This window comes from Apium graveolens, chromosome 1 (genome assembly GCF_009905375.1).
Source record: "Apium graveolens cultivar Ventura chromosome 1, ASM990537v1, whole genome shotgun sequence".
NCBI classification, from domain to species: Eukaryota; Viridiplantae; Streptophyta; class Magnoliopsida; order Apiales; family Apiaceae; genus Apium; species Apium graveolens.
Window position 1 is genome coordinate 189976992 of NC_133647.1, and position 12727 is coordinate 189989718.

Here is a 12727-nt window from a genome sequence, read left to right on the forward strand (position 1 = left end):
TAGCATTCACAGTTCACATTAATTTTATATGAAGCATTTTTCACACACATTGGATAATGATTTATGTATGATCAATAATGAGGCATTTCTACATTCACTAATTATTTGTAACGGATCATTCAATTCCTACGAAGGATAATATATGATGAATCAAATGATAGCTTGTAAAATTTTGACAACTTTAATTTTAAAATGTCCCTATGCCTATAAAAAGGGACATTTTAAAGTATTGTTTTTACAATATACACACTATAATAGTTCGATATGCATTATTGGTAGATAACTTGGTATTTAGTAACATGAGATGCCTAGATGAAGTATAATAAAGATCAAAAAAATTATTCTTAGAAAACTAAAACTTTTTTGAAAATGAAGGAAATTTTGAGATTCAAATTAGATAATATGTGTTATCCTTACCTCTTCAGTAGCAAATTTGCAGTCCCAGTTGCGTAAGCCATTCCCCATGTAGGTTTCCATTTGGTTCATTGCAAACATTCCACAATCTACTTTATTGTTCTCAGTCCTCCACTTCATTTCCAAACGTACAATTGGAGCATTTTTTAGTTGCATGCTTTTTCTTTGACTAAATCGTTCCAAGTACTGAATAAGTTTTCTTTCTGAAATAATATATTGAATAATATATGTTAGGATCTGATAATTTTAAAGTTTAATTTCTAATTATTTAAAGTTTATAATATTTACCAAACTTTCTGGTATTCCGTCATAGATTGATGCCACATTTCCACCAAGTGCATTGTTATCAATAATTTCAATCTTGATATTTTTCATGTTGAAACACACCACATAAAAGTGTTCCACATAATGGATTGCAAAAAACATCTGAAAATAAAAGCAATGTCAACTTAAAAGCATATAGTAATTTTTGTACTCCAAATTTTAAAACTGCATGATTGATTATTTACCAGGTCTACATCATTGATATTAATTCATGCCTGTTGAGGACAAAATCTAAATTGGAACGGAATCTTACAAATTTCATGTGCTTGTCCATACTATCAGCTCGAACAGGATTTGTGGTTGTTTTGTGGTTGTCAATGTTCCAATCTGCAGAATACATTTTAAATAAATCTAAGTATTAATAACATGCATTCCATATCAGTCCCTCTTGCTTCTGTTATTCTTTTGTTTCTTTATTTTTAATTTAAGCTTTTAATGACTCTCTTACATGCAAAAGTGCGTGACTGCATGATCAGTGAGATTTTGTTATCTATTTCTGATCTGTGTGTGGGGCACGTGAGGCACGTGAGATACAGAATCCCTTGGTGTTGTTTTAAAATATATATTAAAAATATTGCACAAAGAATATGTTTACTTTTTTATGTTTGTTAACCCAAAACTTTAGTGGTAACAAAAGTGATTTTGTCTGCATGACATTATATATCAAGTAATATAAAAAACCAGTACTTCAAGAATAATAAGTCTGAATGACATGGTTTGATACTTGGGGAACAACTATATATTATATAGGAGGAGAACAATTACAAAGATTATATTAGCTTTAAAAAAATACAATAGACTGATTGTTGTATGAAGTAGTATAATGTTATTCTATGCAATTTGATAAAAAATAATTATTACCGTGGTCATTGTGTTGCAGAAGAATCTATTAGGAGAGTCAGTTGATCTATATTTTTCTTCCTCGTTCAATATGGTTGTATATGTATCTACCACAGTTGTATAGATCTTTTTGCCAAACTACAAACTTTGGATATGGTGCTTTAAAGCATGTTACATTGTTCCAAAAAAAACTTCTTCCCTGAATAATGGATTAGTGTTACAAATATACATTCAGAAAATATAAAATTCTTCCCTGAATTATAATGTGGTTCTATTAATTCATAAACAACGAGAATTTATATTTTCCTTACATTGATTTTTCTGGTTTTGCATTGATCCAGATCCAAACTTCATCCTCTGCTTAGTAAGTTTAGTCATGTTGAAATCAATGGTTCGATTGAGAAATGGAGATTTCAGGCCTTGTGCTCCCTTCTTAGTTTGTTGAGACTGAACCCTACTTCTTCAGTTTGTTTATCAGATTTAACAAAATCAACAATTTGACCAGCAATTGTAAGTTCCCCAAGGAAATCATCTATGTCATGTAACTTATTGTAGGCTCTATCAAAATCATTAAGAGCTAATATATCAATGACTTTCCAGTCATTTTCTGGTAAATCAGGTCCACACACACACAAATTTGGAATGCACTTTGATTCTGGCCAATGTAGTTCAATATTATTTCTGAAATAAAAATTTAATGTCACCTTATTAAATTAAATTAATAAAGTAAAAAGTGAGTTACAATTGTTAAACATAATAGTCATTAACAAAGTTAAAAGAGCAGACAAAATCATTCTTGTAAACTGGAAATATGATATTCTTTTTATACAGATTCATTAAAATTGATATAAACATAAGAGTTACATCTTAATCATGTATAAACATAAGAATCTAATTTGACAAATATGCAGCTACATATTTGATATATATCTTACAAGAAAAAAAAACAAAAAAATGTTGGAAATTGAGAAAAACAAAGTTTATTTGATTAATAAAATGGAAGATTAATAGTACCTGAATCAAGGATGAATTATAGCAGGGCTTACATAAAAAAATTTGTATTTTTTTAATTATTTGTTATACATGTTTTCTGTAGCTCCACTTATTTTGGCAAACTTTTCTTGAAGTTCTTTCCACTTTTCGCTGTATGGGAAAAGTGTGTTTGCTTGTTTCAAGTTTTTCTTGATTTTTTCATGGATTGACTCCATTTGAGTTAAATTCCGCCTCAAGTTGTGATATCATTTCCTAGTTCCATAAAAAGAAACAATTTAATTGCACAATTATGTAAAATACAAAAAAATATATAAATCGAACTTACAACCACATTGTACCTGCTCCGTGATAATGTCATTGTTAGTATGATTTTTTTTTCAATTTCCTTTGCAATTGACATAATATCACTGTCAATCAACTCTTCATCTGAAATGAAGAGGCTTGACATTACTCCTTGAATTGTTTCTTTTGGAGTTCTCCAAATGTTGTTTACTTCAAATTCCTGTACAATAAGTAATGTACAATAGTCCCTTGCAGTCATGTCATGTATAAGCAACATTGTATATATGTTATACAGAGAAATGGAAAACTTTGAGAAGATAATTCACCTTGTTGATAAATTCCTCATCAATGTCAAAATGATCTATTCTGAATCTCTATTGTTGATCCTCATCTTTCTCATCAACATGAATATTTTCAAACACCTATTTCCATTTTATACAAAAAAAATTATAAATTGAAATTCAAAATGTTAATTTTTGATTCTATAATGTAATTGAAATTTATTTTGTATACCTCGGTTTGGTTATCAAGATGTACTGTACTTGGGTCATTATCTTTTTTATCAGTTAATTGATCTTCATCAGATAAAGTATTCTTCACAATATATTCCCCTTCTTGGTTTTGTGTCTTGAATTTTTCAACCTGCAAATATAAAGCACTAAATAAAGTACTCTTTGTTTTATAATAAACTTTTAGAACATAAAAGCTAGTTATTGAATTATATGTTCAATTCTGAATTAAACTTACAGTTTGTCCTTTTCCAAAACAATCATCATACATTTCAGTTTTGCTTCGGTTTGTTATTAATGATGTCTTCCATCCAATGAATGGTGGTAGTGTCCTTTCTGTAATTATTCGTTCATATTTTGTTCGATCAAGGTAAAGAAACTGAAATATAAAACCAAACAGAAATTAATATGTCATGATGGAAGAACATTTAGTATTTTACTTACGAGAAAGAAGACAGGTGAGCCCGTATAGGTTTTGTGTATGTGGATTCTTCCACCATGACTCGTGTGCTTCCTTGATATTATCTAAAACTGGCTTGCACCAATTGAAACTTTTTGCATTTTCATAATTTCCTTTGAATCCGAGTGCATATTGGCTGACATTTGCAGTCTTATCCGTCCTTATGAACAGATTTGTCATGAGGACCATGAAATTTTGTTTGAACTTCTCATCAGCTTCCGTGGACATTCCAATTGCATCAGCCACCATCAACTCAGTTATCCTCTTCTTATGGAATTGTGCCCTCCATTTATTTTATACAGATCTATCCTTCTCAAATTGAACAACTTGTTCACCTCTTGGTAGTCTCAAAGTCAAATTTACATCTTCCTCATCCACCTTGATGCTTTTATTATTAGGGAAAAGCATTTCAGAGTTATTGTGGTCATACCACCATAATACATTGATTCCAATCTCACGGGGTATGGTTCTCAAGTCAAATGATAGTAGTGGACCAAACCCAACCTTCGTCACTCATTCCTTTTGATCTTTTGAAAGTCCACTTACAACTTTTGAGAACGTTCACGGATAAGCTCTTATCAATAATATTTTTGGCTTTTCTTCTGGTACATTTTCTGATTCTTTACCAAATTCTTCACATCTTTGTTTCTTTGCCTTTGTATATTCAGCCTGAAAGAACAAAAAAATAATCAATATTAATCGTACAAAATTTGTATTACATTTAGTCTGATAGATGACAAAGTTGCCACAGGAACATGAGAATAATAGCTTCTGTAAAAGAACATAAATATAAAGTACCTGCATAGGAGTTTTTCTGTTTTTTTGCTTCATTCTTTTGCCTTTGTTATTTTTTTGTATTACCTCTTGATACCCCTGCAGATTCATCCTAATAGAAGAATAATAGGAAAAATGTAAAGTACATAACTTAAATGTATACTAACATTTTTTAATCAACTAATAGAAAAAGTCAGAGTTAAAGCACTATAAATTTACGTATTAAATTATTGAATACCTCATCACAAGTGGCTTTACTTCTCTCAATTCTTTCTTTTATGCTTGTCCTTCTTTCTTTTCTGCCTGATTTTCTTGGAGGAGTCTTTTCAAAATCACTATCAGTTTCAAATAAACATTCCTTTTTCTTTTCTACACATCCGCGACTCTGATACACAATAAACAAGCAAAAAGTTTTTTAATATATAATTTTTGATTCATACTTAAATATGACCAATATATATACCATTCAGATTATGACGACATCATTAACAACTAAAAGTACAATCATATATCTTTTATCATAAACTACATGAAAAAATATATAGCATCAAACAAAGTGTTGTTATCATAAGCTTTATCACAACCAAGAAATGACAGTAAACTATATATTCTTCAAAAGATCTAAACTAATTGAAGTAAGAAAACTGTGTCAATAGAATTGATGTTATCATAAATGTCATTAAGATAGGACATAGATGCTTCTTACTGGAATTTTTCTTTCTTCATTTTGTGCTCTGCTAATTGGAGTCAATAGCCTCGGTGATCTTCTTTCTGGCATTGTACCGAGATAAGTGCCTCTTCTCTTTCTTTTTCCTTTATTTTTTCTTTCCTGATAGAATGAAAAAAACATCATAAAAAAATATTATTAAAAGTCATGTGAATTATTATGCAGTTAACAGAAGTTTATAAAAATTACTTCAACATTTATGTCTAAAATTTCCTCCACTGAATTCTTTACTTCATCATATTTTGGCAAATCTTTTACAATCTTTGGACTTAATTCTTCTCCCCCTTCAGCAAATGACAAATCTTCCAGAACAATGTCATTATCCTACAATACATTTAAATAATTTACATATTAATATAATATAATTTATTTTTGTCCAATGAATTTTTTTACAATATATTTAAGAAAAGGGGTGCATAATTAACCTCTGAGTCACTTAAGTTTCGTTGTGCCCTCACTTTGATTCTGATTTTCTTTTTCTTATACTCGAATTCAGACTTTCTAATCTCTTTCAACGACTCCTCATTAAATTTATGCTCTTCTTCAGCTGTAAACAAATATTAAGATATAAATGTTAGTAAGGCTATTATTTACTTCTGATGCTAGTGATTGAAAATTTTAATTCTTACATGGTTGTACAGTTGGTGTAGTTTTATCTTGAGAACTTTCTGAGGTATATATACATAAAGTCATGAGTGCCTCACTTTGTTCAATATTGCAAATACCAGAAACATGAGGTAATTGAAAATTACTCTCATTATCATTGTTCTCTTTCTTCTTTGAAATATCTCTAATATTGATTACTTGAATATCTTCATCATCATCCTCTGTATCTTCAGTTTCCTTCAACATAGTCTCAAACATTGATGGTAAATTTTTAGAAAATGCATCTACATCATCACTTTTGAACCAGTTCTCATTCATCTGTTTTTAACAAAATAAGAAACCAAATTAAATACAGTGTAGTAATTAAAAAACAATTATATTATAATCCACTTACAAATCCTGGATAATCTTCTTCCCAATTGTAATTTTGTGGACAACACATTAAGAAACTGCCCACATTTTGAACCATCCTTTTGTTGTTAGACTTTTGGAATCCCAAACGGATATTTCACTACTGCTTCAGCTCCAACCCTTCCATCCTCTTTGTAAATGTTCTTGACAAATCTATATATTAAATTTTTAATAAGATTAGTACAATTGTGCAGTCAAAGATGATAGAAAATCCAAGTTAACGACACAAAAACAAATAAAGTAACTTACGTTTGAAGGTCTGCATTAAGCTTATATGAGATTGTTGATTGTAATGAGTCCAACAACAACAAACAGGGTCTTGTTTTGCATTCTATGGTCTTGTCCAAATTACACAGTATAAGCAAATTCCAATGGCCACTGTTGTCAAAATAAATTCAATATTTAAACAGTTTCATATTCTATTATGTTTGTGTATAAGAAATTTTTACTTACCCTTCACACATTAGAATAAACACATATCTCTTTTCAAAAACTTTTTCATTTGATATCCAGCGCAGTGCATCTGTTCTTGAATTACATGTGTTTGGCATGTAATTTGTGAACATTATCTATGAAAGTACATCCTGCAATTTTGTTCTTCAATATTATTTTCCACATGCCCCTATAAAAATCAAACATAGTAGCAGAATATAATACCAAACTTCACACAATTTGTTTATGATTATTATATATAATTCAGTAGAATAGAAATCCACTGCAGAAGTGAAATTAACACAAGATATAATATTAGTATTACAAGTTCAAGAGAATGGAAGCACCAATAAATTATGAAAGAAAACTTAAAATTGATTGAATTTGACAACATTATCCTTTTGAACAAACAATAAACATAAGTTTTGTTTAATTACCTCAAATATATATCAAAATTGTTTGTGCTCAGTTGTCCTTCTTTTTTTCTCATTTTCCTTTTCATTGTAGCTCTCCTTGATTCAGAATTTTTAAAGTTTTTCTTTCCTCTGCTTCTTGAATGACTACCTGCATTTACATCTATCAATTCACAACTATAAACACTAACATAATTGAATAAAGACAGAAAAATTATTTACCAACAGTGTTAAGAAAATGCACTAATGACATTAGGCACCTCAAGTTATATAAAACTAGACCATAATTATTCATGTTAGTTTCATATTATTACTCCTTGTTCATACATTTACATATTAACATATGACTATGTACAAAAGTGCATAAAACTATGATACATATCAGACCGGAGAACATAACAAGCAAATGTTTAAGGCCATGTCACTGCCAAACTTATTTTCATTTAAGGGTATTGAACATTACTGATGGAGTATAACTATGCTGCTAGTCTTTTCCTTATTTTCATGTTTTACTTATCAGACCCGAGAGAAAATAAGCAAATGCTTAAGCCCTGTGTACATAATCAAATATTACTTTACAAGACTAAATAAAATCTACTCTAGATGACAAATAACACTCTATTTATATTCAATATGCTTATGTGTTTTAAAACAAAAAAACTTACACTTAATATATCCTGTTTACACTAATTCTGTTATAGAACGGTAAAAAATTACTATGCCAAATAAATCTAATGTTGAACAAAATATTTACATTATTCTAAACAGGGCAAATCGTGATTTCACCATTGAGGACAAAATACATATACAGAATCATATGTTGATTCTATTATAGAACAAACACAAAATAAATTGAATTACATGAACAAAATTTGGATCTATTTCAGAATCATAATATTAAACTTCGAATATTTATATTATTCTACTGTATATCCACTCTGTTGAACAGGATAAATAGTGCTTTCACCATAGAGCACAAAATACATATGCAGAAGCATCTGTTGATTTTATTATAGAACAAACACAAAATAAATTGAATTATATGAACAAAATTTGGATCTATTTCAGAATCATAATATTAAACTTCGAATATTTATATTATTCTACTGTATATCCACTCCATTGAACAGGACAAATAGTCCTTTCACCATAGAGCACAAAATACATATGCAGAAGCATATGTTGATTTTATTATAGAACAAACACTAAATAAATTGAATTATATGAACAAAATTTGGATCTATTTCATAATCATAATAATAAACTTTGAATATAAACGACAAAAATGTTAAAAATATAAGTATACAAAATATATAGTACCTAATCGAGTAAGCATTTCCGAAATATCTGATTTGAGCTGAATTTTACCTGAAAAATGAAGAAACGATGCAAAATTTGATTTAGTACGGAATCGTAATTATCGAATGCTCAAAATATATCAAAATCAGTAAAATATAGTTCAAAATTTAATAAAATAGAATGATTCCATAGCTTACTGAGTTTTAAACTGAGATTTAACCAACTATATCTCGATTGAAGCTTAAATTTGAAGATCTAATCGTTGTTTACTCATTGCATGTCTGGATTTGTGAGTTTTGTATGTATACTGTGTCTATAATGGTTGAAAGGATCTAGATTACAATCGTTTATGGACAAGATTTTAATGCTTAATAAAAGTCTTTGGATTTTATGTATTTTACGATAATGCCACTGTTTGTTTTTAACCATTAGATGAAATGGATGACCAGGATTAGAGTTCTCTCTAGACCTCTATTTAAAAAGTTCTCTCTTGATGGGGACTCATATATATAATAGTTTTCAAGCCTTCCTTGATCACAATATTCAATTGAATAATAATAAAATTGTCGATCATGAGAGCATAGAAAATACTACGCATTACTAATTGGACGAGAAAGGTGCATGGTAATGAACTCGCGTGATTTTATCAAAACCTCTGAGTATATTAATCAATTAATAATTTTAATTTTAAAAATGAAAAAGATTAAAATACACTATAAAATATTATTTTCTAGGAAAAATCCATTTTACACATGATATAGTATACCATAACAATTTGAGAAGTTTAAATAGAAAAAATTAGAACTTATGTCTCACTTCACTCAATTTATAATATTTAAATTTTATTATTTCTTTCATTATATTTAAAATCTTCTCCGTATCCAAATGGACGCTAAGTGGGCAATAATTGAAGATATAATTATTATTTTATGATATTAAAATACTCTAAAAAATTTGTTAACACTCAAAAACTATCAATTAGCAAAAGAATAATGCTAAAGCTAATCAAAATAGATCCAAATTGCACGTGTACTGATTGTTTACAAACCAATTAATAATAGGGTTTTTTCATAAATATTCAAGTTTTACAATTTTTTTGTAAAAATACTGCCAGTTTTTAAAACAAATTGCAAAAGTACTATCTTTCAAAAAATATTTACAAAAATACGGAGGTTGCATTTGCAACCATATCTGCAACTGCTACTAACAATATATGCAACCACAAATGAAATTTGAAAAAATCTGTTAAAAATTACATTTAGTTGTAAAATAAGATGCTCATGTACCAATATCACAAAACAACGATGAAATCAACTAAAAACAACCCCAAAATCAACTAAAAACAATCATTACTCATTATAAACAACCGTAGCCACAATACGACTAAACCACATCTGACAATACCATCTCAGTTTTTTAAAACCTTTAACTTTGATTCTATTAGCTATTGCCTTGGGGTTAAGAAATCATTCTTACCCTAATTTCTTACCCATCCTTCAATTTTTCAAATTAAGGCCGGAGAGAGTGCCGGAAGTAGGGTGGAGCATGACGTGGCGAACGTCGGAGGTGGTGGATTGGGGGTGTAGGTGGTGGATTCGGGGGTGGAGGCAGCGGAGGTGGCGGAGGTGGCGGAGGTGGTGGTGGAGGCGGTGGATTGGGGTGGAACTGGCGGAGGAGGGGGGTTCGGGGTGGAGGTGGAGTAGGGGGGTTCGGGGTGTGGTGGTGGTGGAGGGAGGTTGTGGTGGAGGAAGATGAGGTGAGAAAGGATGAGGATTAGAGAGATTGTATTTTTGCAATTTATTTGTGTGTATTTTTAAAAAAAATAGTAAATTTGCAAGATTTTTAATAAGGTAGTAGAGTTGCAATTTAAATTTTCAAAAATTGGTATATTTGATAAATTCCCTTAATAATAATGTAGCTCATCTAGGTTCACATAAATCACACCAATAATATTATCTCAAATTGTCAAATCAACGTAACTTGTGATTTAAACCTAAATTTGTATTTCTAGCACTCCTATTAGCGAAAATGGCAAAATATGAGTACAGTAAGGGGCTGTACACACAAAAAAAGAGAAATTTATATAGTAAGACGTTGTTCCAGAGGATTTCAAAATTTGGAATCAGTTCAGAATACATGGTTACCATGATCATTGTTAATTTGTTAACTTCAAAAAATAGTAATGTATTTTTATGAAATAGGGATTTGTTTGTAAGAATTTCATTGTAACATGATATATTGTTTTGTCAAGCAAATAGTGCATTAGGGAATTTGTGAAAGGCCCGACAATTTTGTTTAACATCGTCATACAAACACAAACACCTTTGGGTTAACTAATTATGCATGTAGGATGTTCAGAATTCAGATAGGCATTTAGGTCTCATTTGTTTACTCCTTAATGGAGTTTAATGAACTCCTCCTAAATTGAGTGGATTGGGATTGTTTGTTGTGATAATTCAGTATATGTAGTTCACATGATACAATAGATTCTTCTATCTATTAATTTCACTGCAGCCGTATTTTATTTTCTCACTCCAAACATCAGGTAATAATAAACGTCCACCTTGTTCATAAAGCTACACAAGTGACCGGATATTAGGAGCTGGAAATGTGGCTTCAATCTTGTCCAGAAAACTTTTCATCATCTTCGAACCTTCTTCATCTGCAGTAAAACATGCCACCTTTTATCATTATCTGAAATTTAAGTTGCGAGAAGCATATTAAATCATACAAGAGCAATGGAGGGATGCTCTACATTATGACTAGGATACAGAGCTTTTACCTAATTCAGGTACCTAGTGACCCCCGGAATGAAAAATTACAAAAGGATCGACAAATGATCTCAACAGCTCAATTGCTGTTAACTTTGCAAAGTCATTCTCACCTGTTTGCAGTTCAGAAAACAACATATAAGTTTATGACTTTGTACAGATAAGATTAATTAAGGATCTGATAAGTACCGAAGCAATGGAGTGACGGAATCTTAATTGGAGAGGAGAATGCATTTTCAACTAATTTTGGAGCTGGAAGCTTGAAACCTCCTAATTTACCTCCAGACATCACCACCACAAATTTTATGTCTTTTACTTTAGTTAGAACCACTCCCTACCATGTACGAAAAATCTTTCATCATGCACAATGCTTTGTCATTGCAACCATAAATAGGTTAATTAGTTTCATTTTAAGACAGGCGGCAAAGTGAAAAGTATAAAGAACCAAGAAGATGCTAACTGATATACCTGAGTTTGCATCCCCGGTAAGGCAGCCGCTATGCAAGCTCCCTTTGCCAAGATAAAATCATAAAGACTCGTGTCAGGTAACAAACAAAGTCAGTACTTATAAGTGACTGGCTATGTGTTTTCTTTTTAATGAAGATGTAGATGTAATAGCAATGGTTAAATCCAATATATGTTCAAAAAAACATGTAAAATCAAGTGAAGGCCTGTCTGTCCAGAGACACGTTTCATGTATAGTTAAGCTGTTTAGGTAAATTAAAAATACCTGAGAGATGCCTAGAACCCCATCAAATGGTATCATTTAGTTAAATGTGCTATCTATATTGGTTGCATCCTGATATTTGTGTACATTTGTAGTTAGCATCAAACCGAGAGTTGATATCACTTAGAAATGAAATGATACCATAAATTAAAATGAGATTTTTACTTGATCTTAGTAATGAGTATCATACCACGTAAATATTGGAAAATTTGTGTTATCGAGTAAAAAAGGACCGTCAATGAATACAAGGTCCATCTCTTCCAACACATTTGATGGCCAAATTTGAAGTTGTTCCTTAAACTGAGCAGCACTGGAGGTGCCACCATGAAGGCAAATAATTTTGGATTTCCTCATCTCAGATGTTAGTTTCCGGATCTGGTTCCGTTGACAATGTTTTGTTATGTCCCGATCAATGTCTTTATGAAAGAGCTGATATGTCCACCATGAAGGATGCGGGTAACAGAGTAGCTGGGATTCATTACATACATACTACCTCCATGCTTCATCCCACAATAATTGTTTTTGCATGCACTTCACGGTGAATAGATAAAATGTAATTTGTTTTTTTGTATGCTTTCCTTCATGAATGCATGCAATTTGTCCATGCTACAATTATGACTGGAAAAGTTATTTGTTATCCCAATAGAGCTTTGATACTTAAAAATTGACATCTGAAGTAATCAAATCCTATATGGCTAAATTCTTAACCAAGCACAGGTCTGCTTAAAGCTTGTTCATGCATATA

At 30.5% G+C, this 12727-nt stretch overlaps 1 protein-coding gene, 1 long non-coding RNA gene and 1 pseudogene across 2 annotated transcripts; all 3 read right to left on the reverse strand.

Annotated features, from left to right (window-relative positions):
* Positions 1-2669: 2669 nt before the first annotated feature.
* On the reverse strand, positions 2670-4071 carry LOC141713729 (uncharacterized). Its single transcript, XM_074517294.1, has 6 exons — positions 3807-4071; positions 3601-3698; positions 3367-3495; positions 3180-3275; positions 2910-3073; positions 2670-2823 (listed from the first exon to the last, which is right to left on the reverse strand). Exons 1-4 carry the CDS (start codon positions 4069-4071, stop codon positions 3228-3230), a joined length of 540 nt encoding a protein of 179 aa, XP_074373395.1. The 3' UTR covers positions 2670-2823; positions 2910-3073; positions 3180-3227.
* Positions 4072-4089: 18 nt separating this feature from the next.
* LOC141723149 (uncharacterized) lies at positions 4090-5420 on the reverse strand. The gene is made up of 4 exons (XR_012576143.1): positions 5303-5420; positions 4835-4981; positions 4621-4708; positions 4090-4491 (listed from the first exon to the last, which is right to left on the reverse strand). It is a non-coding gene; the product is annotated as an uncharacterized LOC141723149 (long non-coding RNA).
* A 5424-nt stretch (positions 5421-10844) lies between these two features.
* On the reverse strand, positions 10845-12021 carry LOC141713737 (uncharacterized; annotated as a pseudogene).
* Between the last annotated feature and the right edge of the window lie 706 nt (positions 12022-12727).